The sequence below is a fragment of the Seriola dumerili genome, unplaced genomic scaffold (assembly GCF_002260705.1).
Source record: "Seriola dumerili isolate Sdu_G_001 unplaced genomic scaffold, Sdu_1.0 BDQW01001845.1, whole genome shotgun sequence".
Classification (NCBI taxonomy): Eukaryota; Metazoa; Chordata; class Actinopteri; order Carangiformes; family Carangidae; genus Seriola; species Seriola dumerili.
In genome coordinates, this window is record NW_019176100.1 from 737604 (window position 1) to 764656 (window position 27053).

At 41.7% G+C, this 27053-nt stretch overlaps 1 protein-coding gene across 1 annotated transcript in view; it reads left to right on the plus strand.

The window, feature by feature from the left end:
- Window positions 1–26519, plus strand: part of erbin (erbb2 interacting protein) — a 55439-nt gene extending 28920 nt beyond the window's left edge. The window contains exons 3-26 of the mRNA XM_022768826.1: window positions 1164–1358; window positions 1589–1706; window positions 3375–3453; window positions 3602–3691; window positions 4825–4881; window positions 7026–7089; window positions 7499–7573; window positions 8341–8485; window positions 9258–9330; window positions 11390–11519; window positions 11633–11748; window positions 12631–12700; window positions 14433–14532; window positions 16458–16579; window positions 17053–17226; window positions 17352–17525; window positions 17645–17762; window positions 17859–18042; window positions 18139–19672; window positions 22074–22130; window positions 22300–22467; window positions 22937–23029; window positions 23193–23267; window positions 23379–26519. Of these exons, the coding sequence (XP_022624547.1) occupies window positions 1173–1358; window positions 1589–1706; window positions 3375–3453; window positions 3602–3691; window positions 4825–4881; window positions 7026–7089; window positions 7499–7573; window positions 8341–8485; window positions 9258–9330; window positions 11390–11519; window positions 11633–11748; window positions 12631–12700; window positions 14433–14532; window positions 16458–16579; window positions 17053–17226; window positions 17352–17525; window positions 17645–17762; window positions 17859–18042; window positions 18139–19672; window positions 22074–22130; window positions 22300–22467; window positions 22937–23029; window positions 23193–23267; window positions 23379–23486 (4110 nt within the window). The 5' untranslated portion in view covers window positions 1164–1172 and the 3' untranslated portion in view covers window positions 23487–26519. The remainder of the gene's footprint in view (window positions 1–1163; window positions 1359–1588; window positions 1707–3374; window positions 3454–3601; window positions 3692–4824; window positions 4882–7025; window positions 7090–7498; window positions 7574–8340; window positions 8486–9257; window positions 9331–11389; window positions 11520–11632; window positions 11749–12630; window positions 12701–14432; window positions 14533–16457; window positions 16580–17052; window positions 17227–17351; window positions 17526–17644; window positions 17763–17858; window positions 18043–18138; window positions 19673–22073; window positions 22131–22299; window positions 22468–22936; window positions 23030–23192; window positions 23268–23378) is intronic.
- Window positions 26520–27053: the final 534 nt, after the last annotated feature.

Below are 27053 nucleotides of genomic sequence, written 5' to 3' on the forward strand. Positions count from 1 at the left end.
AACACAAAACGGTTGAACATTTTTAATTGATGAGTGAGGCCATGTTAAGGGAATTTGTTATTCACTTATTTCCACCTTATGGCAGTTTATCCACCACTTCCATTGTGGAGATTTGGAGAAGAACAGTGTTGACTGGTGGCAGGAGCGCAGGCTTCATAAATCTTTTCATAAAACTTAAACTTATTAGAATTAAACCACTCCAACACTTCAAGTCCAGCTGAAAGTAAACACATTAAGTAGACAAAAAAAGAATCTGGACAGTTTTATATAGAGAGATGAGCTACTACTACCACTGCTTTTCTAAAATGTCCGAGACAGTGTTGCAGCATTCTGGTGAGCTACAGAGTTAAGTGTTATGACTAATAATTATATCAGACAAAAATATGAGAATAAGACCAAGGTTGACAAATACTGAAATTTCCCTTTTTTATAGGACCTGGGGGTTTGCAGATGTTCTCACACCAAAGGCTGTTGGATCAGATCCCCTTTCTAAGTGTCTGATTGTTTTCAATCTCCATCCTAAAACAACCTTGTTGTTGGGAAACAGAATAGATTTCTGATAGTTCAATGTAAAAAAAAAAAAATATATATATATATATATAGAAATAAATAAATAAAAAAAATAATGTTGCATGGCCACAGTCATTTAACTGATGGGAGTTTTATGCCTCCTCTTTTGTTGACCCTGCTGCCGCCTGTTTTGCCAAGGGGCTGTTCTCACAGTCATCATCACTGAAAAACATGTCCACATGTAGTTTTGACTGAGTGGAGGCATTTTTCCAAACTGAGTGTGTGACTTCATCATTTCTTTCTCATCAGCGCCTGAGTCATTGCTCTCCATGTGCTTGTGGACACAGACTACTGACAGTGATCCGTCTCCGCAAAACAACATTTATGTTCTGTTCTGACAGTTCAGACTGCAGTCACATGCTCAAGGATCAGATGCATAGATCAGATGTCAAAGTCTGTGTGTGGGTGTTTTAAATTAGTGTTTATTTTTAAACTGCACTAAAACATTACTGATGTGTTACATAGGAGGGATAAAACATTGTGAATCTAGACACTTGAAGCTGAAATGTGAAAGTAGCACTGTACGTAAGCCCACCTCCTCGGCTCCTCTTAATCCTCTACTCCCTTTACATATCTCTGTTTTCCCTCTCCAGGGACTGAGGATGTCCAAGCGGAGCTTGTTTGTTCGTCTGGTGCCATGCCGCTGCTTGCGGGGTGAGGAGGAGACGGTAACATCGCTGGACTACTCCCACTGCAGCCTGGAGACTGTTCCTAAGGAGATCTTTAGCTTTGAGAAGACCCTGCAGGAACTCTACCTCGATGCCAACCAGATCGAGGAACTGCCTAAAGTAAGACACACATAGTTATGTATATGAGGCGTTACTCATGAGGCCACTAAATATAAACTCGATGCATGTCTAACTTGTTTTTTCTCTTATGAAAAGCTTGCATTGTTGACTTCATTCATATTCATTTTTAAAGAGGAGCCTTTGAAGAATATTTAAACATCTAATATTATACCGTATATTCTTGTCCAGCAGTACACAAACAACTGTTATCTCTTCTCTGTCTCCACCAGCAACTGTTTAACTGCCAGTTACTACACCGACTGAGCATGCCAGATAATGACCTGACGGTGTTGCCGGCAGCCATCGCAAACCTCATCAATCTCAGGGAGCTGGATGTCAGCAAAAACAGTAAGCAAACGTGCCCACTTATTTTCCCTCACATCTTTATCTTGTCTTCAGTCTGTCACTCAGGTTAGAAGTGTTTTTCACTGGCAGTCTGAGTGACACGTTTAAAGCTGCTCATCAGATCGTGTTGCTGAGATCTGAAAACTGACCACAGCCTCTGGTGCAGTCACCTGTGAAGTTCAAAAGCGTAACTTGCCTTGTTGTCCTTGTGTTGTCTTGACTGCCAAAAAAAAAAAAAAAAAAAAGGAAAAAGAAAACTGCCAGCAGAGAGTTGCCATGTTTAGACTGCTTTGAAAGATATTCTGTGGTAAAATGCTACAGCATGTTTCATTTACCACGATACGTCACAAGGCTGCATGATTCAAAATCCCTGATGTGATGGATAAAAGAAGTGGACAAGCTCAGACCTGCATCGCACTAGACACTATCCTCATGGTGCAGCGTCGTAGCAGGGACAACACGGAGCTGGATGAGGCTGTTTTTTGAGCTGATTCTCAGGCCAACTATGAGAATATCTGTACAAAATGTGACATTTACCTCTTTGATGATGAAACACTCACACGGGAGAATACGATTAAGAGGTTCGTCCTTTTAATTTTTGCCCGTTTGATGAAAACTTTCCACTGTCAGTGTTGCTCTAGTTTGAAATTCAGAACAAAAAGCAGCTGCAGAGTTTAAGTGTCTGAAGCTCTGACAGTTTTAATAACCAGCTGCACGTATGATCAATCAGGTGACTGTGCTATTTTTAATTTTTCTCAGTACTTTCATAACATCCTGTTGCATATTCTTTGCAAAGGGTTTTTCGCTCCAAACATGTCACTACTTAGACGTCAACCTGTCTGACATATTCTTTGTGCTTCCCACATGGATGTCAAGCACTACAAGCCCAACCTGTTAACAGTGCAGGTTGCTGTATAAGATGGTTGATCATCACTATGTGACCTTAAAGCTTAGCAGAGCTGTAGAGGAGGATACCTGCTCAGCAAAGGCTATAGAAAGGTTAAAAAGGTAATTCTAACATAAATGAGTGAGTGCAGAGACGGCCTAAGATTAAACAAATGGTGAAGGATGTGGTGGTGTTTTCATGAACCAGAGCTTTATGTGCCGTGCCGACATTAAAAGTAGCTTATCCTTCTTCGTAAAGCACTCTGTGCTAAGTGTTGTGGACACAAAACAAAGTGGGTAGAAATAAACCTTGAGACTGGGTCACATCCTCTTTCTCGCAGTTTGCACATTGTGGATGTTTCATGAGAACTCGCAGACGGTCGCTCAGTGGTCTTTTATTTTTTTTCTTCTTCCTCTCCTCTTTTATTATGCCACCTTAAGCGCTCTTCTCATGGTGGTTGTTTAGAGAGGAAAGGTGCAGCGCCTCTCTTAATGTACCTCGAGCTCACCGACTTTCAGGCAGAGAGCCTTCCTGCTTGTCCTTACAATCAGCGGAGTGCTCACAAACCACCTGTGTTTAACATTCACAAAGCTCCTCCTGCTAAACACCAGCAGGACAGCTTGCATTATCCCTCATCTTTTTGCTTCTGACAGGAGTCATTTGTTTTGTGCCACTGGTAATAAAACGGCTGAGATATACGGCATTGCAGATGTTTAATCTGTGTTGTGTAGTTTGGGCTATTTTTAAACCACTTACTGTAACGTGTGCTTGGCATTTCTCTGCAGGTATCCAGGAGTTTCCAGAAAATATCAAGAACTGCAAAGTCCTAGCTATTGTAGAGGCCAGCGTGAATCCCATTTCCAAGTGAGTACAGCACACCCTTATGTAATAGCTTTTAAAACTACATTTTGGTTTTGATGTTACACATGTATTTATTTTTGAGTTTCAGTGTTTTGGCCTTGCAGTAGCTTTATCAGGCTTCGTGTGAGTGATGTAATTCCTGTGTTGTCAGGCTCCCTGAAGGCTTCACCCAGCTCCTGAGTCTGACGCAGCTCTACCTGAATGATGCCTTTCTGGAGTTCTTACCCGCCAGCTTTGGCAGGTCAGTTTGTTCTCTGGTTTGGATCAAGATGAGACTGTTTCTAACACAAAAAAAAGAAGCTGAAGTACAAACTGTACACTCAGGCTTTACTGTTCGATGTTGACTGTGTTATGAAGTGTGTGTTTTGTGTGAAGCCAGATGCAGTAGTTCAGTGGGTCATGACGCCGACACGACTGTGACTCTAATGTTAGGAACACAAGAAGAACATTTTACTATTTCTATGAGATAAAAATGTTCCATTAAAATCCTCTGGTCTTCCTTCAATGAAAGGTCAGAAATGTCGAAACATATCACACATGTGACAGAATGGCGGGTTTGATAAGGTTAGACCAGCCACAGAGATTTCCTGTCATTGCCTAATCTACAGTGCAGCTGGGTGTTGACAAAATATTGATTATGACATAAGACTAGCTTATGTCATCTCTGCATTATAGTAATTACATTGATGCTAAGTTATTTGGACACAAAGTGAATTTCTATCCGTCAGTATCACTCAGTCCTTGCTTACAGTAAAGATGAAGTATTTACAGTTTATGAAGGCATATGTATTGTAAGCCACCCCCACAGCTGAGAGAGATGTTTTACCAGATAACCATATTGTATTAAATGCTGTTATTTATTCAATAAATAGAATTGTTTTAGTGTTTTATCATTTTTAAGAATTAAGATGCGACTCCTTTTCTTAAAAGCTAAACAGGTTATTTAATCAAACCACTGTAATTAGTCAGGTTTTTATTGTTTGTGGTTAACACGGCAGCTGGTGTCGAGTCGTCTGATTACACAAAACATGTGACATGAGGTTCCCATGTGGGTGTTAGTCCCACAGGCCTATTTCCTCTCACTAACACTTCTCTTCTACTTTCTGTATGGACACCCTACTTTAGTACAAGAGATAATTACGCCAGAGCCTTTGTTTGTTGAGTTGAATGTCATGGAGCTTGACATCATGGCTGGTTTGTAGCAGATAAACCTGCAAAATGCTGAAGAATAAATGTTAAAATGAAATAACTAACTAACAGGCAGATAGTTAGTCAAGTAATTCATGTAAATATAGTTACTACAGTATGAAGATCAGATGTTGTCAGTTGTTGCATTGCTTAATGTTGTTCATTGGCTTTTCTACTTGGTTGCAGGTTGACTAAATTACAGATCTTGGAGCTGAGGGAGAACCAGTTAAAGATGCTGCCAAAGTAAGTGGTTTTTACTTCCCATGTTTTCAGAATGAAAGAGCTGTGTCTCTGCGAGTGTCATGTTTGCGTCCTGAAGCGAGTCATGAATTTTTATCCTTCCCTCCTTCCTTCCTTCCTTCCTCGCTGTTTCCTTCCTCTCACAACCCCAGCAACGTCTCTGCTGTGTTCTCCATCCTGCCTCTTTTTTTCCCTCCTCTAGATTCACTCCCCACACCTCTAACTGTAGTATTAAATTCCACTGGGTTACATAAGAGCCCCCTTTACTTGGCTGCTTGCTGTGACAGGTTTTATAATCCTCTTCTGAGACAGCGGTGAGGGTTATTTCACCATTTGAGAAGGTTAGAGTGCCACTGGGAGACTAAACGTCCCACGAATATTTGAGAAAGCTCCAGGTGACTGGCGGGGGAGCTACTTTCTTTCTGTCGTCACTCATGCTTCACTTGATGTATCATTCCATTTCAAAACTCCGTTTCCCCATTTGCCTTTTTTGTCCTTCCTGCCTCTGGCTGAGCTTCCTTTTGTTATCTCACTCACTTTTCCTTTCTCTTATTTTTCACCGGCTGACTGACGGGCCAGTCGGTGTATAAAGAGCAGTGCAGTGCTGAGGCTCAGAGCGGATCCTCTCTTCTGGCTGTGTTTATGTGACAGAGGCCAGACCTGTTAAAGGCTGGAGCCCTGACAAAGAAAAGGACTAATTATCGGGAACGTTGCCAGAGCAACACACAAGCATTTCAGAGATGTAAACAAATGTGTGCGTGCACAAAGGGGGTGCAGGAGAAGTCTTTTCAGAGCATCCACATAGAAAGAGCAGCCTCTTCTCTCTCGGTGCACAGACACACACCAAGCACATGCATAAACCAAATGTTTCTCTGTATTTTAAAGAAGGCTGCTGTGTTCCTCACAACTTGGGGTCATAAGCCACAGTGTTTGTTTTTTTGTTTTGTTTTTTTTTACTGATGAACTCACGTTCTACATGAGCCAGCACAGCTCATTCTCACCCCTCCCAGCTCGCACGGGGGTCTCTGGTGTTCTTGCCAACTTTGAGGTAAGAATGTGACAAAGCTGGCTGATGCTCGAGCACATCGACGTGATTCATGTTTTCATATATCGCACCAAGCACAAAAAAGAATTAACCACTGGGCTTAAATCACATTTATAATTTGCGCCATATGGCTGAGATTCTTATTTTATGGGGAGGAGTGGTGTTGCTGGGCCTCTGCTCTCGTATCCTGCGCTGAATCTCATGCATGGTTCATCCCTGCTGTGGAAGTAACATCATATCTGTTCCCAAACAGAACGCATCTCTTGTTCATCTCCACTCATGGTCTCATGCGTTGGTTTGTGTGTAGGATTATTTTTTTTAAACTTTTTGATTCACTCTTCAGGAAATTTTTGATTTGAAACATTCTCCTTATCATCTTAAACTAATTTGTGTATCACAATTCTTTATCACGCCAGAGTTATATCATTTAATCACCTGACCTTGTCATATTTTATGAAGAGAAACATCTTTCAATCAAGGACACTGAAGCAGTGGACTGTGTGTTTTATTTTACTCCTGCAGATCTTTAACTCTCGCTGTTTGAGACTTTTGTGTGTGTGGGTGTGATGTCAGTTCAGAAGCAGAGTTGTGAATGTTTTGTGATATTTTAAGTTCCCTCAACAGCATCTTGTCAGTAGATTATGAAGAATGGAAGCATGATGCTCATTCTCTATTGTGACTCGAGCCTTTAAGAGTCTTTCAACTCCACTTTTCTGTCACTGGTGATGATTTAAATACAATAAACAGTTGAATAGTCCTGGTTTTTATCTGCTTGTTTACAGTGTAGCAGAGAATGTGAGACTGTGACCTGAATGCAGAGAGAAAATTCTGGAGCAAGGCTTAGGGCTAGCATACGTCACATTTTCCATTATTCAAAGCATATTTCTGTCACGCCTGAGCTTTAAATGGTATTTATTTCCTCATAAAATTATTCAGTGAGAGGAACAAAGGCAGAGCATGTATGCTACCCAAAATATAACCCAGAAATTCACAGATAATCTGGAAAAAAAAAAAGAGTTTCTTTCTCCCTTTTATCAAAAGGGTGCAGTTTAGTGGGTTTTTTTTTGATGTCTCACTCCCTGTCTGTCCTTTGTGTCTACAGGAGCATTCAGAAACTCACGCAGCTGGAGAGGTTGGACCTGGGGAGTAATGAGTTCACTGAAATGGTGAGTATCTGTCAGTCGGTCTGTCAGCGCCCAGGGCTCTCTGCCTCTCTGGTGGTGACCTCACCTCCTCCCTCCTTAATCTGCTCCCTCTCCTTCTCCTTCATTTTTAGGTGCACAAACAATAAGTGCTCATTCTAATTTCTCTGCGAGATAACGTTGTTATTGCACAATAATTAAAGTGGAAAAAAATAAATTGCCTCACGGTTAATTTTTTATCTTGTTTATGAGTTAAGGTGTTGTCTCTACCCAGCAGGCCCTCTCTCACTCACACACACACACACACGCACACACACACACACACACACACACACACACACACACACACACACACACACACACAAACACACCCTTAAACACTCAGACACACGTCCCAATCACTTAACCTCCTTTCTCCTCTTCACATGTGAAGCCTGAGGTGCTGGAGCAGCTGACTGGAATCAAGGAGCTGTGGATGGACGGGAACAGACTGACGTTTTTACCTGGGGTATAATTTACAGTCATGCTCCATGCTCGCATACTTTCACTGCTTACTCTCCCCCCTTGAAAATAATCCTGAGATTATTTCCTGTGATTTTCAAACTAAAGTGTCTGCTTAAATCTTCATCAAAACAAACCACAGTCACTTTACATCATACCTTCAGCTCGCTGAAAAAAACAGCGGTGGAGGAGCTGCAGTTTAGTGATTCTCCTGCTGGATGAGCACAATTAGACATTTTTACAGAGGAAAAAAAAAAAGCAGACTTTTGGATTTGCAGATGCCCCAGGACTGCTTTACAAAAATATCTGCAGCTGTTAAGTTATTACTTTCTTTGAACATAATTAATTTATAATGATGCTTTGATAGTCTGAATGTGTTACATGAGATTCATTTTTCATCCAAATGACCGGCTTGTTTGTAAGTGGGTCATAATTAAAGCATTAGTTCTGCTGCCAGCCTTTGAATAGCATCAGCTGTAATCACAGTCTGGCCTTTAATAAGTGACGGCGTCCGTGAAGCATATAAAGCAAAAACTGAACACAGCCACTGTTTTCCTTTTTATATAATTTTCCATTAAACAAAAAAAATGGAAAACACAACTTAAGCTTAACATCACGTCTGTGATTCTCCTACCTGAGAGGAAGTTTCTTTACCTCACAGCCGAGGACGATTTTACATATTGTTTCCAACCAATACTACTGTGTAATCATCAGCATAAATGAATACTGAGATATCAGTGATAATTCTGTGTGTGTTTCGTTTGATTGATCCAGATGCTTGGGATGCTAAAACAGCTGGTTTACCTGGACGTGTCCAAGAACAACCTGGAGATGGTGGACGAGCAGATCTGCGGCTGTGAGAGTCTGCAGGACCTCCTGCTCTCCAACAATGCCCTCACACAGCTGCCCGGCTCCATCGGTGAAGACTACAGCACACACACACACACACACACACACACACACACACACACACACACGTTTTTCATTCCTGCGTATTATAATGATCTAATTCCCACAGATGACTTGACAATGTTTTTCCTGTGTAGCTCAAATGCATTTTCATAACTCTCCACCAACTTTCTACAGTCACACTGACAGAAATCATCACAGAAGAGGATACAATTACCATTTTTCTCAAGTTATAATATAGTCTCAGTCGTGCCACGAGATGCTTAATTTTAACCAAAGGATTCTCAAAATTATGCCACAGAACAAATGAAAATGCAGCTACATCTCATTACTGCTTCTTTCTGATTTTAATTTCTTACTTCTCAGATACTGGGGAGTTTTTATTAGTTCCTTTTGGCCTCACTGATCAATGGAACTTGAGAGTGAGAGGAAACTTGGATCAGATTTACATATAAACTATGGACTAACCAAACTGATAATATGGATATTTGTAATTTCATCTTTTGGGAGAATGGTGATGTTCATGAGTTAAAACCAGATGAATAAAATCTTGTGATAAAATCAGAGGAGTCCAGGTGGACAGCGCTGTAGAAGTCAGGGTGGATTACTACAGAACTGATAACTGTATTGACGATAGCATGAATTAATCCAATTAACAGCTGTAATTGATATTCCTCTTTGTGGTGCAACAGCAAGTGATAATCAATGACTGCCCTGAGCTGCTGCATGCATCTCTCTAATTCCCTGTGTTCCTCTCTCTCTCTCTCTAACTCTTTCTTTAGGCTCACTGAAGAAGCTGACCGCGCTGAAGGTGGATGAGAACCAGCTGATGTACTTGCCAGACTCTGTTGGAGGGTGAGCGTTACGGCAGTCGCTTTAATATCAGCAGAATAACGACTGAGATCAGTGGATTATTTTCATCTGCCGTCCACTTATCGCATGAAACGTCTGTCAGATATTTCCCATTCAACATAATGCGTTCCGATGGTTTATTTGTTTTGGTCCAATGCTGATGATATTGAATTACCAATAACGGCCATGATTGCGAAGTCTGAATGACAATAATGAAAAGTCACGGTTCTTAGTCTGTCACATTGATTTATGGAAACAGTTTGAGGTTTGCGTTATTGGGTAATCTTTGCCCTGATGACCCGCCGATGCAATACTGACAGATTCAATCAGCTGTGGGTGTTCTCAGACTGATGCTGTGTGCAGCAGACAGGTAAACCCCGCAGTCAACAGCTGCTGAGGCTATAGTGGGCGAGGCAGGTCGACATGTTGACCCTCCATCTACTCTGAATCATTGTGGTCTAGCACAAAGATTAGACTTCAATTTAATCCATCTATATATATATTTTTTTTTTGTTTTGTTTTGTTTTGTTTTGTTTTTTTAAATCAGTCCACTTCCACAGAAATGACAGAAACGAATCTGCATCAACTGACAGTTACTATTACAGCTGTGCAGTTTTGTTTCTCATTCATTGTTTCCAAACACCGTCAATTATCCCTTATGTTAGAGTGTGTCTCCTTGTGTACTTTGACACAGATTATGTGACAAAGCCTATGGTTTAGCTTAATCCCATGCAAGGATTTTAGCTTAAGCAAGCTGATTTTTTTTTTTTTTTTCATTTATACACAGCTGATTTTATTCAGCACAGTGTTGCTGCACTGTGTTGCTCGTCCGTGGTCTGTATACCCCCTACGGCAGGTACGGGGTCAAATCCGGTGTTTTGGAGTTTGATGGTGCTATAACACAATAGCTCTCCCGCAGGTCAGGCTCCCTTCGCATTCATCTGAATCCCCAGAGTGCATTTGCATTTTTCATTCAGCAGAAAGCCCCAGCTGCACTGCACTTCTCGGTCACCACGAGCTCTGTTTAAAAACCTTACTGTTTTTAAATGACGTCCATGAAGCTTTTAAGACGCATCCGCTTTGGTGTAAATGTCTTTAAGCATTTCACTGATACTCTAAGATGTTGTCACGCTAGCTGGTCTGAACCAAAGTTGATCTGAGTTCTTGTTTGAACACGAACTTAACCCCTTCTTGTCAGTGTATTGGGAGGTTTTGTGTAGTTGGTTTATAGTATATTTGCCTGTGTAGGAAACGGTTATATTGAAGTGTTGCCCATCTTTTTTGTAGAGAAATAAAGAAACATTTCACAATCTCATGATGCCCCTGTGATGCCACCTTGTTTGACGGACTAGGAGATCTTATTTTACCATGTTGGCATCCCATATCTGTGATATAGTGTTTATGTCAGGGCAAGTTTCTTTGTTTGGAACATTTCATACACAAAAGCAATTCAAAGTCCTTTTTAAAAAATGTAAAAGAAAAGCATAAAAACATTCAAATTCATAATTTTAGAGGAAATTAAAGAGTGTCATAAATACAGGAAAGATAAAGATGCTCCTGATGAGTGTTTAAGGTTCTGTTAAAGGTAGTGCAGAATATGAAAGTCTTTAACCCAGATTCAAAGGTGGTCAAAGTTGGTGCAAGTCTGTTATCCTCTGGAAGTTTGTTCCAGCTCTGAGAGTGCTGCTTCTCCATGTTTAGTTTACACTCTGGGAACAGTTGCAGCCTCTGCCTGATGACCTGAGAAGCCAAGAGGCCCAGACAGTCAGTGATGTATTTTGCTCCTAAGCCACTGAAAGATTTATAGACTCTATATTCAATAAACTCCGTTCTCTGAAACACTAGACACCAGTGAAGAGACCTGAGGCCTGGTGTGTTGTGTTCAGTTTTCTTGATCTTTGTCAGGACTCTATCAGTAGCATTGTGAATGAGCTGAAGTTGCTCTGACCATTACAGATATCTCACCAGGTAGACATGAACAGTATATGAACAGTGTATCCAGCACTTGCACCACATGGTTAAAGTCCTCCTGTCTTTCTCCTCTGACTTCCTGTTGTCTCAGGCTGACATCTCTGGAGGAGCTGGACTGCAGTTTCAATGAGATTGAAGCCTTGCCTTCCTCCGTCGGCCAGTGTGTCTGCATGCGCACCTTTGCTGCAGATCACAACTTCCTCACCCAGCTTCCACCTGAGGTAGAGTATGCACACTAAAGTATATTTGTGGATGTGTGTGTGTGTGTGTGTGTGTGTGTGTGTTGAGTGGTGCAGCATGTCAGCCTGGTTTTCTCGGTTTCCTCCCCTCACAGATGGGCAACTGGAAGAATGCAACTGTGCTGTTTCTACATTCCAACAAGCTGGAGTCTTTGCCCGAGGAAATGGGTGACATGCAGAAGCTCAAGGTCATCAATCTTAGCAACAACAAGTGAGTCTGGACTGACAGTGTGCATGCATAATGAGGGTCAAGTGCAGGGACAAAATGCTGATTTTTTTTTTAATATATTTATTTTGGATTATTTTACTATTCTAAAAATCATTTTCATTTTCTGAGCAAAAAATTCAAATTGTTCTCCGGCTGCACATTCTCAGGTTTTTCTCCGTTTTATATCCTTATAATTTGAATCAGTTTGAGATTGTTCCATTGGTCAGACAGAACAAGACATTTAAAGATGTCACCGTGTGGTGTTGGATGATCAGCTGATTTAATCACAAAATAAAAAATATTCTGTTCTTGCAGTTCTTTTCTCTGCAGTTTTTGAAGGGTATTCCTTAGACTTCATTTTGAACTTTGTACATTGGTGAAAACAAATGAATGTCTTAGTTTCATTCTTGCAAGAACACACACACACACACACACACACACACACACACACACACACACACACACACACACACACACATATACACATACTCTGAAATATAACTTACTAATTACAACGTCATGAGCGAAGGATCTTAATTCTGGCCAGATTGAAAATGGGTTTGGAAACTAAAGCCTGATTGAGGTTTTAATCAGGGGTTTTCCATTCCTCCTGTCTGCTCTGTGCCAAGTACACTGAATAACTTTGGCCACCTCCCCACAGCACTGACTGTTTTTTGTTTTTTTGGGTTTTTTTTTTTTTTATAAGTAAAAATGAAATATAGCTGCAGACTAGCTTTATAGTGGGCCCTCGTAGATTAAATTTTGCTCACACAAGGAATTTTATATAGACTAAGATAAGACACATAACACGGAATGATATAGAACGTGCTTTGGGTTTGTGACTCTTTTAGTTTGCTGAGTACCTGTGTTTCTGTTCCACTGCAGGTTGAAGAATCTTCCTTACAGTTTCACTAAACTGAACCAGATGACTGCAATGTGGCTGTCTGAAAATCAGGTAAGATCACATGTATTATGAATAAAACACAAAAGGTGCTACTGGGTTCAGAGCTGTGAGACAACGGTCCGTGCTATAGAGACTGTAATTTTAGCGGGTTTACGTGACTGGCCACTGTATTAAGGTATAAATTAATCTACCTAAGTCAAGTAGCTCACAGGAAAACACATTAAAAATGCAGCAAACCACTTCCAGGAGGACATTTGATCGAAACGTGCCAAATGGCATCGCAGGTCGGATGGTGAAACCCTAAACTCTACATCTTCAAAGTGTGGGAGGATCCTAATGAATGTCATGACCGTAGTAAATGTTTAAGGGCTTACAGTATGGTGATGTAGATGAGCCTGTCAAGCCTGTCAAAGTGGTATGACACGAACCTGAATGACGAGGTCTGTTTATGAGATAAGGCAGCAGCAGCTAGTCGGAAGTAAGGCGGACTTAAATGAGAGATCAGGGTACTTGAAATTTGGACTTCTGCCTCGGCCAATGTGGCCCTCGACCGGACACAAGATAAGACTAACTGAAGTGGAAATGTCTGAGTGTGGTCAGCTCGTGTGTGAGGAAGTGTGTTGGAGTCCTACTTTGTTAAAGCAGTGTAGCTTTGCGTGGGAAAGGAATTGTGGAACTACTTATAACAAGCTTAGCAGAGCGGTTTTTATGTGTGCAAAGGAAAAGTGAGGTTGGAGAAGACTGCATTGCTGCAGTGTGTTTGTGTTTCCCAGCTTATAAATATTTCTAAATTACAGTCTGTTGATTCTTACTGCATTATACAAATCAATTATTCATGCCTTTTTCTCATCCTGGCTGGACTATTGTAGGTCTCTGTTCGAATGTCTAAACAAATTGTCACAGAAAAACTGCAGCTCTATGAGACTGCTGCAGAAAAACTGCTGTTCAGATCAGCTGTGGAGCCCACATCTCCCCTGTCCTGGCCTCAGGTCAGCTGCCTCTTGAATACTGAATAAAATTTTTCTTATCACTTACGAGGCTCTCCACAGTCAGTCTTTCTGAATTCTTAACAGGATGCTGCGCAGGCAGGGCTCTAGGGTCATATAACCAGGGCTTTACGGCCGTGCTTTTGTCTCCAGGCTCGTGAATCAGCTTTCATATAAACATGAGATCTATCAAGGTGGCTGTTTTTAATTTTGTCTGAAATCTTATTTGTACAAACAGTTCTTTTACAGAGGTTTTTGGGGCATTATAGTGTGTGAGGATGGTCATTTCCTTCAATTTTACAGACTTGTTAAAAACTTTGCGACACCATAAAGGTGCTATATAATTTAGCTTTACTTACTGGGTGTCAGGAGCCCAGCACATGTCGTGTCAGCAGGGCAGAAATTAAACCCAAAAGAGGCAACATGCACTGAGACACAAGGAGCAGGTGCCACATTTGTGACGGGGCCTAGGGAACACTGATGGGGCTTCAACAAGGAATGGATGATGGGAAGAGGCGTCCTGATGTACTTAAGTAACGTCCCAGTCGAAGCAGATTAGAAGGAAAGAAACTCCGTTCTGAATAACTGTGGAGAGTTTGGAGGAAACATCATTCGGTGCATCTTGGGATGTGTTTTTCCCTCCATCGTCTTTTGCGTGATGTCGACCAGTTTACTTGCCACGCAGGAGCGAGGCACAGAGAGAACACCGGGACACTCTTTGTGCACTGAGGGTCGTGAAAGTGAAAGTCCTGCTGATTGCAGTTAGCACATGCAAACCTACTTTTTGTCTCCCGCAGTCAAAGCCGCTGATCCCTCTCCAGAAAGAGGAGGATCCAGAGACGCACAAAACCGTGCTGACTAACTACATGTTCCCGCAGCAAACCAGGACTGAGGACTGTGAGTACTGTGCACTCAACAAGACTTAATTTCTCTTTTATATTCTCCCATGATTCATCTGACAGACGCTCAAACTGCAAATGTTTCTGACCTGTTTTCATTAATCAGTTCTTAGCAGTAAAGCTGGGTATTAAAGACTGGGGCTCGTTAATTAATCAGTGCTACCAAGCAGTCATTTAACTCACAGAACTTTACTTGTATGACTCATATGAGCACAATTTATAAGATAAAACCAAGGTTGGGGAAGTTGACGGTACATATCCAGTTTGAAAATAAAAAAGTTGAATAAAATAAGTCACTAAGATCAAATTTTTAGGTAAAATAAATGAATTTGAATTTTGATGTCAGATTCTCAGGCCTCACCATGACTACAGCTACCATCTGCATCATAGCAGTCCTACAGGTGACCTGCAGGGATCCCTGAATCCATATTTGATGAGGGTCCTCGTTACCTGAGACCAAGGCTGCAGAAGAAACACTAGTCTCCTTCGCTTGTCAAGCAGCTGTTATTTTGGTTTGGTTTCCTGTTGCACCAGACAGCTTGCACTGACCCTGATGCAGCTCAGCTTCAGAGTAATTAGCGGTTCAAGATCTGCATGCTTGAACTGCTGAGATGGTTGAGAGTCAGCTGCTTGATTTTTAAGATAATGTTGCACCACCACAAAGGTGGCTGTAGTTCTCACCTCTATTTGCTCTCTGCCAGTCATCTGCTTTGTACCATTTTCCATAGTTACTTAGTGGGAATTTTTCCAAAAGGGCTTTATCTGTTTCCTTGTCCTTTTCCTGAGAAGCTGGAATAAGTCATGACCTGACTGCCATTATTATGTTTTACTACTCGTTGATATGGAGAGTACACACCAGGTGACTCATATTATCCACTGCACATTCACAATCTGGTGTGCGGTGTTAAAGTTGTAGACAACCACTTCTTGATATGATCTAAGTTTAGCTGATGTCGGCTTAGAATTAGAAATTAGAAATCTAAAAGTGAGATCACCTTATCAGAATTTAGTTGCATGATGGTGAGACTCTCTGTCTGTAGGATGTAGTGGTATCTAGTTCTAGATTCTAGTGATTTACACTAATGAAAACATAAGTATAAATATTATTCTACCAATAGATCCCCCTTAATCTTAGACACTGGTCCTTTAAATATCTACATACAGAGATAAAGAGCATTTTAACACAGGAAACCACACTGACTGATTTGCACTCTAGATCTTGACTAGCTTTTAATTACAGTGTACAAACGTGTGTGTGCAAACCTGAGAAAATGACATCAACTTCCAAAAAAACAGAAGGGCATGTATTTGCAATGATGCTCTTGGTCAAGTTTCAAATTGGTTGCACCCATTGCCACAGACATGACAGACACAACAGAGAGAGCAGAGCAGCAATGCAAGATGCTATTGCAGAGTCTCAGGAAAGCGGCAATATTAGAACCACAACCATCGTGACGTCATTTTCACAGCATTCTCGCTTCTTCCTTACCAACACATTAAAGTCACACAGGAGTGATAGCGAAGGCAAGAGATCGAGCCAAGTAAATTTGTTGCGCAAGTACTGTACTTTTTATGTTTTTGCAATAAATTTGCCCTTTTGCATTTTATAATTTAGCTGGATTTCAAAATAAAGTTCCTTTTTTTTTTTTTTTTTTAAATACTCTTTCATTTGAAAGCAGTTTATGAGAACAACACTTCCAAGAGCTCAAAGGGGTTGACTTCAGTATTTCAAGTTCCTCACACACAACTTTCTATTTATTGGCAGGCAGTCATGTTGTCTTTGCACCACCTTGTGGTCAAAGTCAGATTTGCATGAACTGAACTCAGTGGGGATGACTTACAAAGCCTTAATTAAAAGCTAAGAAATTATTCTCATCCTGATTTCTGCTTCTTTCTTCTTCTTCTTCTTCTTTTTTTACACAGACATTCCCAACTCTGACTCTGAGAGCTTCAATCCGACTCTCTGGGAGGAACAACGCAAGCACCGAGCTCAGGTGGCCTTTGAGTGCGACGAGGACAAGGATGAGAGAGAAACACCCCCAAGGGTTAGTGTCCCACATTTGTCACTGTTCACATAATTGGGAAAGGAAAATGACTGTGGTGACATGATTTACCACAGCTGCAAGGGCCATTAAAGCAGAGTTAGGCAACAACCTTCACTTTGTTGTAGCTGTTTTCACATAAAAGGTCCCTCATGTCCCATTTTCTGCAACTTTTTTTTGTAGTAAAACATTGTTGGAGGTCATAGGAGATCTTTACTCGCCGTATTTGACAGATGGCTCTAAGCATAAAACTAAAAGTTTCCTAAAACATTCATCCTTAGTGCCAGTTTATCTCGGGGAAATGTGTCTGTGTGATATTGAATGCACGTCATGCACATCGCTTTCCACGTAGCTCCCATTGAACACTCACTGGTTGTCCAGACCGAGTGGGGAAAATCATCTCTTCAAACTAACATTTCACCTCTCCCAGTGTCGTCACATTATTTTTGATTTGAAGTCTGCTTGTATTCCTCCAGGAGGGAAACCTGAAGCGCTACCCCACACCGTACCCAGACGAGCTGAAGAACATGGTGAAGACCGCCCAGTCTGTGGCTCACAGGCTGAAGGAGGATGAGTCAAGTGACGAGTCGGGGAAAGATCCAAAACCGATCGAGAGGAACCATATTGGAGTGCAGGACGTGGGTGTTAAGGTAAGGACGTGGGTGTTTTTATTCACCTCACTTCAATTCCTTTTTAATAAAACACATTTGCTACATCCAAGTGAAGGAATATTTTTTAATACAAAATCATGACCTCCTGGACTGTGGTTGCGCAGGTGATAGAGGCGCCTTGCCCCAACGGTATGCCGTCAGACAAGGAGCGCCAAGTATCCGCCCACAATCCCTCTGCACTGGAATCAAAAGACACCTCAGACACGTCTTACAGCTCCCAAAGAGTCCCACTCAAATCCTCAGAGGGCTCCATGATGAACCATGAGGACACACTGGAGGTACGCAAATATTTAGCCCTCAAAATTATTAGGAGTTCTCACAATATAAAGTAAAGCAAGAACGTAATGAAGCTTTATCTGAAAAATGCAGCTTTAAGAAAACGATTGTTTTTCTTCAGGATTCCGAGGAGCTGTCGGATGAAGAGGAGGAGATGAAAATTGCAGAGATGAGACCGCCTCTTATTGAGATCTCCATCAACCAGCCTAAAGTAGTGACTTTAAGTAAGGACAAAAAAGGTAAAGATTTTGTTTGAGTCCTCGACATGTAGTATTTGAAGTGGACAAGTGATATTGTCGAGATACCGTACACTCACTGATATTTCTCATGGACAGACGATGGGAAAGACGCAGACTCTCTGCTGGATGACACAGTGGCCAACAGCAACCAGAACAACAGTAACTGTTCATCACCGTCCCGCATGTCCGACTCAGTGTCTCTGACCACTGACAGCAGTCAGGACAACTCTCTGTGCACCCCCGAGAGAGAGGCAAAAATGCCCTTCCTCCCAAAGAGCCGGTAGGTATCATTCTTCAACATGTTGAACACGGAGTAATAAAGAAGACTCTTCTCCTGCTGCGTACTACAAGTTCTTATTTTTTTCCTACGTTTTAGGCAAGAAGATGAGAATATGAACCAGCCTAAAGACACCACCCCTCTCCTCCATAATGGTAACGGCTCTGAAACGTCTCTTCAAGCCCTTTTGAAAACCCAGCAGACCCCGCCAGAAAAACTGGGCGACTACGACCTGTCCATGGAAGCCAGATTGGCCTTCATTGAGAAGGGAATTAACAACGGCATGGAAAACGCCTACACCAAGTGGGACCAGATCAATATGAACGTGTCCAAGCTGCCGACCGACAACATGGTTCAGCTGGATGAGCTGGGCAAAACCAAGAATGGTTCAGTGGCCCGGGATGACTTAGACAGCAAGCAGGGTTTTAGCAATGACAACCTGGAGCATTTACAGAATGGAAACCAGCAGGTCAGTGACTGCATCAATAGTCTGGGGAACAAAAGTCAAGCCATGAGAGTGGAGACATCTGCTGTGCATGTGGCCTCGACAGGCGTGACAGCCAGCAGTGACATGTCTCTGTCTCGCAGCACAGAGGAACTGTCTCCAGATAAAAGGTGCCATCCCCCACAGGTGATGAAGTCTCACAGCGTCAGCAACATAGAAACAGGGGGCATGAGGCTGTACTCCTTTGAAGGGGACGATGACTCCTATGATACGGCAGCAATGACGAGGATGGCAGGAGCCGGTCCGGGCCCAGGAGCTCAGGGCCAGAGCATAGTCAGGAGCAAGTCAGCCAGTCAGCTACTCAACGAGCAGACTCTCCAGGTCTACCCCAGCTCTTCTGCATCTTCCTCAGACCTGCTCTCCTCCTCTAAGCCTCCTGCCAGCACCAGCAGATATCCAGCCTCCTCCAGCATGGCCATGGGCATCCCTCCTCCTCAGTACAACATACAGTACACAAGCAGTGCCATGCCAAAAGACGGCCTCTGGTCCCAGAGAACGCCCATGCCCCCGGAGCACCAAGGCTACCTCCCTCCTCCTCCTCCTCCACACTCACTAGCCAACACCAACTACTCCAATCGTAATCAGGCGCCGCCGTACCCTCTACAGCCGCAGCAAAGGGGGCCTTCCATGGCTCCCAAACCCAGTGGCGACATGTGGGCTAAGGAGAGACTTCATTCTTCTGGCAGCCAGCCGAGAAGCAGCACTCTGCAGAGGCAAAGCAGCACCACGTCCACGGCTTCCATGGGTGACCCCAGGCGCATGCAGGTGCCAGAGGGGGAATACATGACATACAGGGACATTCACACCCTCGCCAGGGGGCCGCTGGCGATGAGCCAGGCCATGCAGAGACCCCTGTCAGCTCGCACATACAGCATCGATGTACCCGGAGCTTCCAGGCCTCTCGGCGCCAGGCCGCAACCCCACGAGCTTCCAGAGAGGACCATGTCTGTCTGCGATTTCAATTACCAGCACGGCAGCCCCAGCAAGAGGCCCAACACCAGGGTGAAGTCCGAGCACTCGCTCCTGGACGGCCCTGGACAGGTGTCAGGAGGGGTGGGAGGAGGAAGGGTGCCAGCAGACTGGAGAGACCAGGTGATGCGGCACATCGAGGCCAAGAAAATGGAGAAGGTATAAAAGTACTAAGATAAAACTGCCAGCTTCCAGAACAATGAACTGTCAGTGTTTTTGTGGTGGATAACCCATGACCAGATCACTCTGAGGGAACCAACAGTATAAACATGCTCCTCCTCACACGCAATGTTGCTAAAATTACTTCATTAGTGCCAAAGACCATCACAACATTATGTGAATAAGATTAAAATATATAAAAAGCCTTTTCTTTAGTCCCTTTTTAAAGGATTGTTTCACCTACACAAATAGTAAAAAAAAAACACACCATCTCAGATCTTCATAGCTTTGCAGAGAGCTTTTGTTTTATTTGTCCTGGTTTAAAAAAAAAAAAAAAAAATCTTTCTCTGACATTTGTGCCGCCAGCCTGAAACAATAAGACTCACGGCACTGAACAGTTACAGGTAAAGATTCAGCAGCAGAAACAACGACTCGGTTAATGTGAATAATATCAACATTTTTGTTACTGGAACGACTTTCTACTGAAGAAATATTCCGTGCTGTTGATAGTGTTGGGTGAATTATAGATGTTTTTCAGGAAAGAGATGTTCCTGAAATTTGTTAAATGTAATGTTTCAGTGTTTTGAGCACCACAAATGAAATTTAATTCACCTCTTATTGTTTAGGGACATCTCAAAACCAAAGCTACCTGTATGGATAAACACCATTACAGAACTGACCCTTTACGTGACGTTGCCTACTAACCCATCTGTGTGCAAGATGCTTCTGATTCTCTGCATGTTTTGTCTGTTTATGCTGTGTAAACCTTTCTGTTGTGTCTTTTTATGTCGTTCTCATTTGGTGGATTGCATGGCCACCGCTGACATGTCGGTTGGTGCTGGTTGTTCCGTGTCGTCCGCTCTGTTCAGAACGCACTGTCTCGCTCCTATAATTCCAATACCGCTCCGCTGAGCTGGTCTCACTACGGCAGCTGTAGGGATATGCATGCCAGCCGAGGGTCTCTGGTCTTTAATGCCAGAGAGGGACAGCCCTACGGAGCTCTGGGCTTCTGTGTGAGTACTGTGAACTTGGTAGTTAGCTCCTGCAGCTCATACTAAGCCGGTGCGCCCAGATCATGCTAGTTTCACATCCTTTAGAAGAAAAGGGAATGTCTGTTTCCTTCTCTCCTTGACGTTGGGAAGTGATCACTGACCCTCAGTCATCTTTCACTTGTCCTTTTATAGACAAATGAAAGTATACATTATTTGTCACGACCACAAACCCCCTTCCTAGCACATGTGATGTTTCCTCAGAGTAGAAAATAGATGTATTCTAACAGGGTGCTTGTGTAGCTCGTTCTTGTTTAAGCCAAATAGACTTGTTTAAAAGGGGACCACTTGTTTTTTGTACCATCATCCAGTTTGTTGAGTGGCTTCACTGCAGAATCAGAGACAAATGAGAGACTGCAGCAGATCTGCAGCTAAGTGAAACTACTTCCTCACAAAATTTACAAGCTGTGTGTAGCACACCTAATTTTATCTACGGCTCATTCTATGGAAAAAAAAAATGGGTTTGTCTGTTCAGTCAGAGGCTTGGATTTCCAGTGACACATTCACAGCAAGTCTGTGTTTCCTCTGAATCCCGCTGACAACAGAAAGTGTCACCCTAAGCTGTGATGTGACAAGCCTGTTCGCATAAATTAAGCTCTTTTTCATTAGGCTCAGTTTCTCTCTAAGGAAACCCTACCTTGTTTTGCTCTTAAGTTGATAACCGGATATGTAATATGAGTGTTATATATGGTACAAAACGCCCCCTTTTAAACCTGCCAGCTTCTTTAACATCATAGCCATTATTCGTGTGCGTTCTCCCTCCACCCTGCTGCACTCCAATCATCCTGTGATTGTAATGAATCTCAGCAACCGTGATTTTCTTCTCCTTTTTAACTGTGCTTCAAATCCTCACTTTGCTCCTTCATCATCTTCACTCCAACTTTCAATCACTTCAGAATCACCTCTCACTTTGTGTGTGGGGATGAAAACTGTGTTTGAGGAAGGTAAGTGGTAGAAATCTGCATCTAAGTGATTTTTTAGAAAGTGGTTTTTAGAAACTGTAGAGGAGGGTTTAAAAAGAAGATAGATGTCTGAGTGTGTTGTGTAACCTCTTCCCCACTTGACATTTATGATTCACTTTATCTCCAGCAGGCTAATACTCACAATTACATGCTGCTTAGTGTCTGAATAGAGGCTAAGCACAGTTTAATCTCAGCTTTTCATCATTTTAATCAGATTCCTCTCTTCTAAATCTACACCTCACTGCCTAATGTCATTACCCAACATGAAAAATGTTAATGTCACTCTCTAATTGCGTGCCATGTCTGTTATCCTTTGTTGTAAATAGGTTTTAGTGGAGCGAGGTTTGGGTGTATTGTTTTTGTATTAATCATCAATTTCCTCTATTTCAGGATGATGTGTACAGTCCCCAAGGGCAGCAGAGCTACACCCTGGACCCCCACAGAAAAGTAGGTCTTGTACATGTAGGGGCAGATGTTTGGCTGCCGAGCAAAAAGACAAAAAGAGATTGTGAAATTCAAGAACTCGCTGATTGTGAAATGACTCTCGGATCTGCAGGTTGCCAGAAAATCCTGCAGAAACACGCTCCTTCATCGCTGTGTGCTTTTGTTTTCCCAGGTGCCTTTGATGAACGGTCAGATGGGCTCTTCCGGTCGTCCTCAGATGAGCCAGGCGCCCATGGCCCGCCACCCTTCCAGAGAGCAGCTCATTGATTACCTGATGCTCAAAGTCTCCCAGCAGCCCCAAGGGCCCCCACGCATCCCGCACGACTCGATGCAGCAAGAGGTTTGTATGAAATTACTTGTGGAAACACTGAGATACATGCGAGTTATCTGCTGCTACTTTTTATATTTCATACATATAGTATTTGATTATACATATTATCTTTTATTTTATTATATTATTTATCTTTTTTAAGTATTTGGTTCTTCACATTTTGCAATTAGTTTTCCTTTCTTTGCACTGTCCACTTTGCTGCTGTGACGCTGCAAATGTCCCCACTGTGGGACTAATGAAGGAATATCTTATCTTATCTTATCTTATCTTAGATGCTGAAAAGTGAATTTGAGTAAGTTAGGCCGTAAGAATCTGAATATCCTTTTGAGTCATTTAGTTTCATATACACATTATCTTCGAAGCCAGCTAAAGAAGTAATTTCTTGCTGTGGTTTTTCAGTCTAATACAGGAGAATTGTGTAATTAACAATGAACGACTGTGAATAAACGTCTCATGAAAGTATGTGGGTGTGTTTCAGATGCGTGTGAAAGTGGAGAAGAATCCAGAGCTGGGTTTCAGTATATCAGGAGGAGTGGGAGGTCGAGGAAACCCATTTCGTCCAGATGACAATGTAAATTCACACCAGTGATTTATATTTCTTAGCGAGCTGCGCTGAGTTCCATCAATATCTGTTTGATTTTTAAAGAAATCCTCATTTCCTGTTTGTTCATTTACCACAGATTTAAGAGTTGTTTGACTGCAGCTGATGATTTAAATATTTTCCATCATTTCAGGGTATATTTGTGACAAGGGTCCAGCCTGAGGGACCGGCATCCAAGATTCTTCAGCCTGGAGATAAAATTATCCAGGTATTCACAATATCACAAATATCACAAAGCTCTTTCCACAAAGTTAAAAATCTGCCGGGACGTTTTCATCAACCCTCTTTTCTTTTTTCTTTTTTTTTTCTTCTCCCACAGGCAAATGGATACAGCTTTGTGAATATCGATCATGGGAATGCAGTGTCCCTCCTCAAGACATTTCCAAACACTGTGGATTTGATTATCGTAAGAGAAATGCAAGCATAGACTCAACTGAAACTGACCTCCGAAGGGGTGGGGTGGGGGTGCTATGAGAGGAAAGAAGAAGAAGAAGAGAGACATTTATGTTGACTCTCATATTTTTATACACAGAAGAGGCTGATCTGTTGATACCTGTTGGGACTATTTATACTAGAGATCTTGGGAGCCTTGATTAAACGGGGAAAACCACTGAATGTAGTGGATCAAAGTGAGACAGCAATGAACATCTGCAAGTACGAGTCCTCAAAAGGCCATCACTGTGGTATATACAGTATATTTTTATACAAAAGAAGCTGAAGATATGACCTGCTCTGATGCAAATAATTACTGTGGTCTCTGTACAGATCATCTTTTCTTTTTTTTTCTTTCTTTTTTTTTTAGTCCAAAACTCATAAATCCTTTGTCATAAATTGGGATTTATTTCTGCGGATAGACATGAATTGACCACTAGGGGGGCAGGGCTCCCTCTCTTCTGTCATCCACTCTGCCTTTCTTTCTTTTCTTTTGTTTTTTTCTTTTTTTTTAATTTAAGATGTTGAAACGAGCGATCTTATGTGGAGGACAGTGTTATGTGCTTTTCATGTGGAGACGAATGTAGATCAAGGTGGTTTTTTTTGATTTTGTTTTTTGTTTTTTGGAGAGATTTTTTTCTCTCTCTCTCTCTTCTTGCAAGATCAAAGAGGTTGAGAAGAGGACATCATCCACCCTCTGCTTCCATAAACCTGTGAAGACCCTCCAGCGTACAGACACCTGTCCTCAGTCCATCCCAGATATCCTCACAGCAACTCACCTGCTCAGCATATCACCTGGCCTGACCACTACCTGTGCTGTGTGGGGGAAAAAAAAATCCTTCGCAGTTTAAATGAATCACAGCTTTCAGATGTTGAAGAAATGCACTCTGCATGTGATCATTTAGTGAGACTGGAAAATGGAATGGAAATTCAGATATTTGGGGAACATGAGAGTAGAGAAGTGTATTTGCTCAGCCTTAATCTGCTTTGCCAGTCAGAAGCTTTTGTTTAAAGGAATAGTTCGACATTTTTGGGAAATGCACTTATTCACTTCAAGGCAGATCATTAGAAGATTGAAACTACAGGTAGCAGCCGGTTAACTTAAAAGTTATCACATAGACAGGAAACTATGGGTGTGGGGGGGGCAGCTAGCTTAGCTCTGTCAAAAGGTAACACAGTCGGTATGCTAGTATCTCTAAAATCCAGTAATTAAGAAAATAAGCTATGCCAACAAGCGATTATGCACATTTCCTAAAATGTAAAACTGTTCCTATAAGCGGAGAAAGGTGTGAGTTGTGCTAGTTAACCAAAGCAAGTTTGGAAGTTGTGGACAGAAGGCAAAAGCAGGAGACGACTAAAGAAAGATATTCGAATAAGAACAGGTCAACGTTTTCACGTGTTTTATTTTTAAGGGCTTCATCTCTCAGGCAGCCACTGATGAGATGAGTGTTTGTTTGTGTTTTAAGGGGTTTCGGCATCTGGCAGTTTTAAGTTTTTACATGGGAGAAGACCACAGTTTGCCTTTTGTGTCTATACAAATGTTTTTTCATGCTTTTTACTCATCACTTTGGAGCAGCATCTCAGTCTTTTTGTTTGTTTTCTTTGCTGTACAGAGAATAGAGTTGGGAGAAGCAAGTTGTCAAGTGCCATAGACCTTGAACTGTTTGAATAGGGGAGGACCCCTGACCCCAGAACCCAAGCAATATTCACACGTTCACAACCTTTGAGTACATTTGCAGCATAATGGCTTAGAAGCAATATTTAAAGCCTTTATTTTCATTCAGAAAAGCAACATCAGATAGCATTTTTAAAAAAAAAAGATACACAACCTTTTAGTAATCCCTGATGATTTTACATGATTTTTTTATTGTGAAAAAAATCTTTTTTTTTTTTTTTTTTTTTGTAATGAAATGGCACAGGAAATATGTACGGTAGTGCTAAAGAAAAAAAAAAGATTTCTCTGCATTGTGTAAAGGTGAATGTTTGTGTCACTTTGCCCAAGGCTTTGTACTGTCTGTTGCTTCGAATACCACAACTCCTGGTGTTCATTTGTGCAAAAATAATCAAGTTACACTGTTGGAAAAACTAATCCAGTCACAGCTGCATCTCAGAACTGTGTCGGAGGGAAAATGTGTGTTTTAAAGGCAGTGTCGTCAAATTTTACAGTTGCATGAAATCAGCCTGTTAATATTCATTCACTGGTAAATAACTCTTCAGTGAGACGTGTTTCCAAAACAAATGGAAATGAGAGAATTCACACATCAAGTAATGACCCCCATTAATTCCAGCAGTACATTTGCGACCACTGAATTGTTTGTACAATATATATAATAGGATTTTAATTTTTATCCCTTTTAATGACATTAGTCGTATTGTTTAAAGTTAGCTGTTGGAAAGTGAAGCTGTACCCTCAATTTTTAAACTCAATCTAAAATTGGTAAAAATTTTATTCAAATGACAATGTAATGAGCATTTTTCCCAAATGTTTTCACACACATGTTATATTTGACACGGATGAACTGTTGTTTTATATTACTTGTTTTAATTCTGTTGGTGATATCTGTTGACTTTCCAAGAGTAGGGGGGAAAAATTTCTGGGGTAATGGTCACTTTATATTCATGGCAAAAAACGTGCAGTCTGACATTGTAGACAATCTAGGGAGATAAAACATGTTGTCACATTTTCTTCATCCATGTTGGTCTGTTTCTTACGCTCCCTTATTCTTATTTATTTAGCAGTCTTCTGTGGACTTTAGACCTTACTAATCAAATTGTAAATACTCTAAAAAAAAATTTAAAAAAACAATTGAGAAAAGAGTTAACAATGGCATTAGTGACTTGCGATTGTAAAACCAGCAATAAATTGCAATGCAGAGGCACCTGTTTTAATGTATAGCTAGTATTTCTAAGGTTTCTCTGGAAACAGCCACAGTGAGATGATTGATATGCATTTATCCAACATTCCAGATTTTGTACATAATTACCTGTTTCTGAAGTAACCTGTGGAAAATAAACTAATGCTCTTTAACAACGGTTCTTTTTTTTATTATTATTTATTTTATTCTCTGGGTTTGGTGAAGGGATGATTACAAAACTGGAATGACCAGAAGAGTAAATAAATAACACGGTACATACAAGAAGAAGAGTGTGTGTATTACACTGATACAGTAAATGAAATGTATATTCTTATATTAAGAGTGCAGCACCAGTAATGCCACAGTCACCAGTTAATGTCCTCCTAACTGCACTGCTGCTCTGCCATACCCTGCAGCTCAGCCTGGCAGGCGGTCCTGTAACACGCAGTTACTGGGTGTTGCCACAGGGAGGCACTGCAGGGGATTTGGTGGGGGAGAGACTGTGCTGGCAGGGAAACCATAAACATTCTGCTACACCTTTCACCTCTGGATGGTGTTCAGGCCTGTTGCAGCAACTCAGAGAGGAAAGTGCCAACACTTACTATGACTACACACACCGTGAGGCAATACCACAACACACAAGTTCCACTGTCCCACAAACATAATGTTTATTTATTTATTTTTAAGCCGGAGAAAGTTTTATCCAT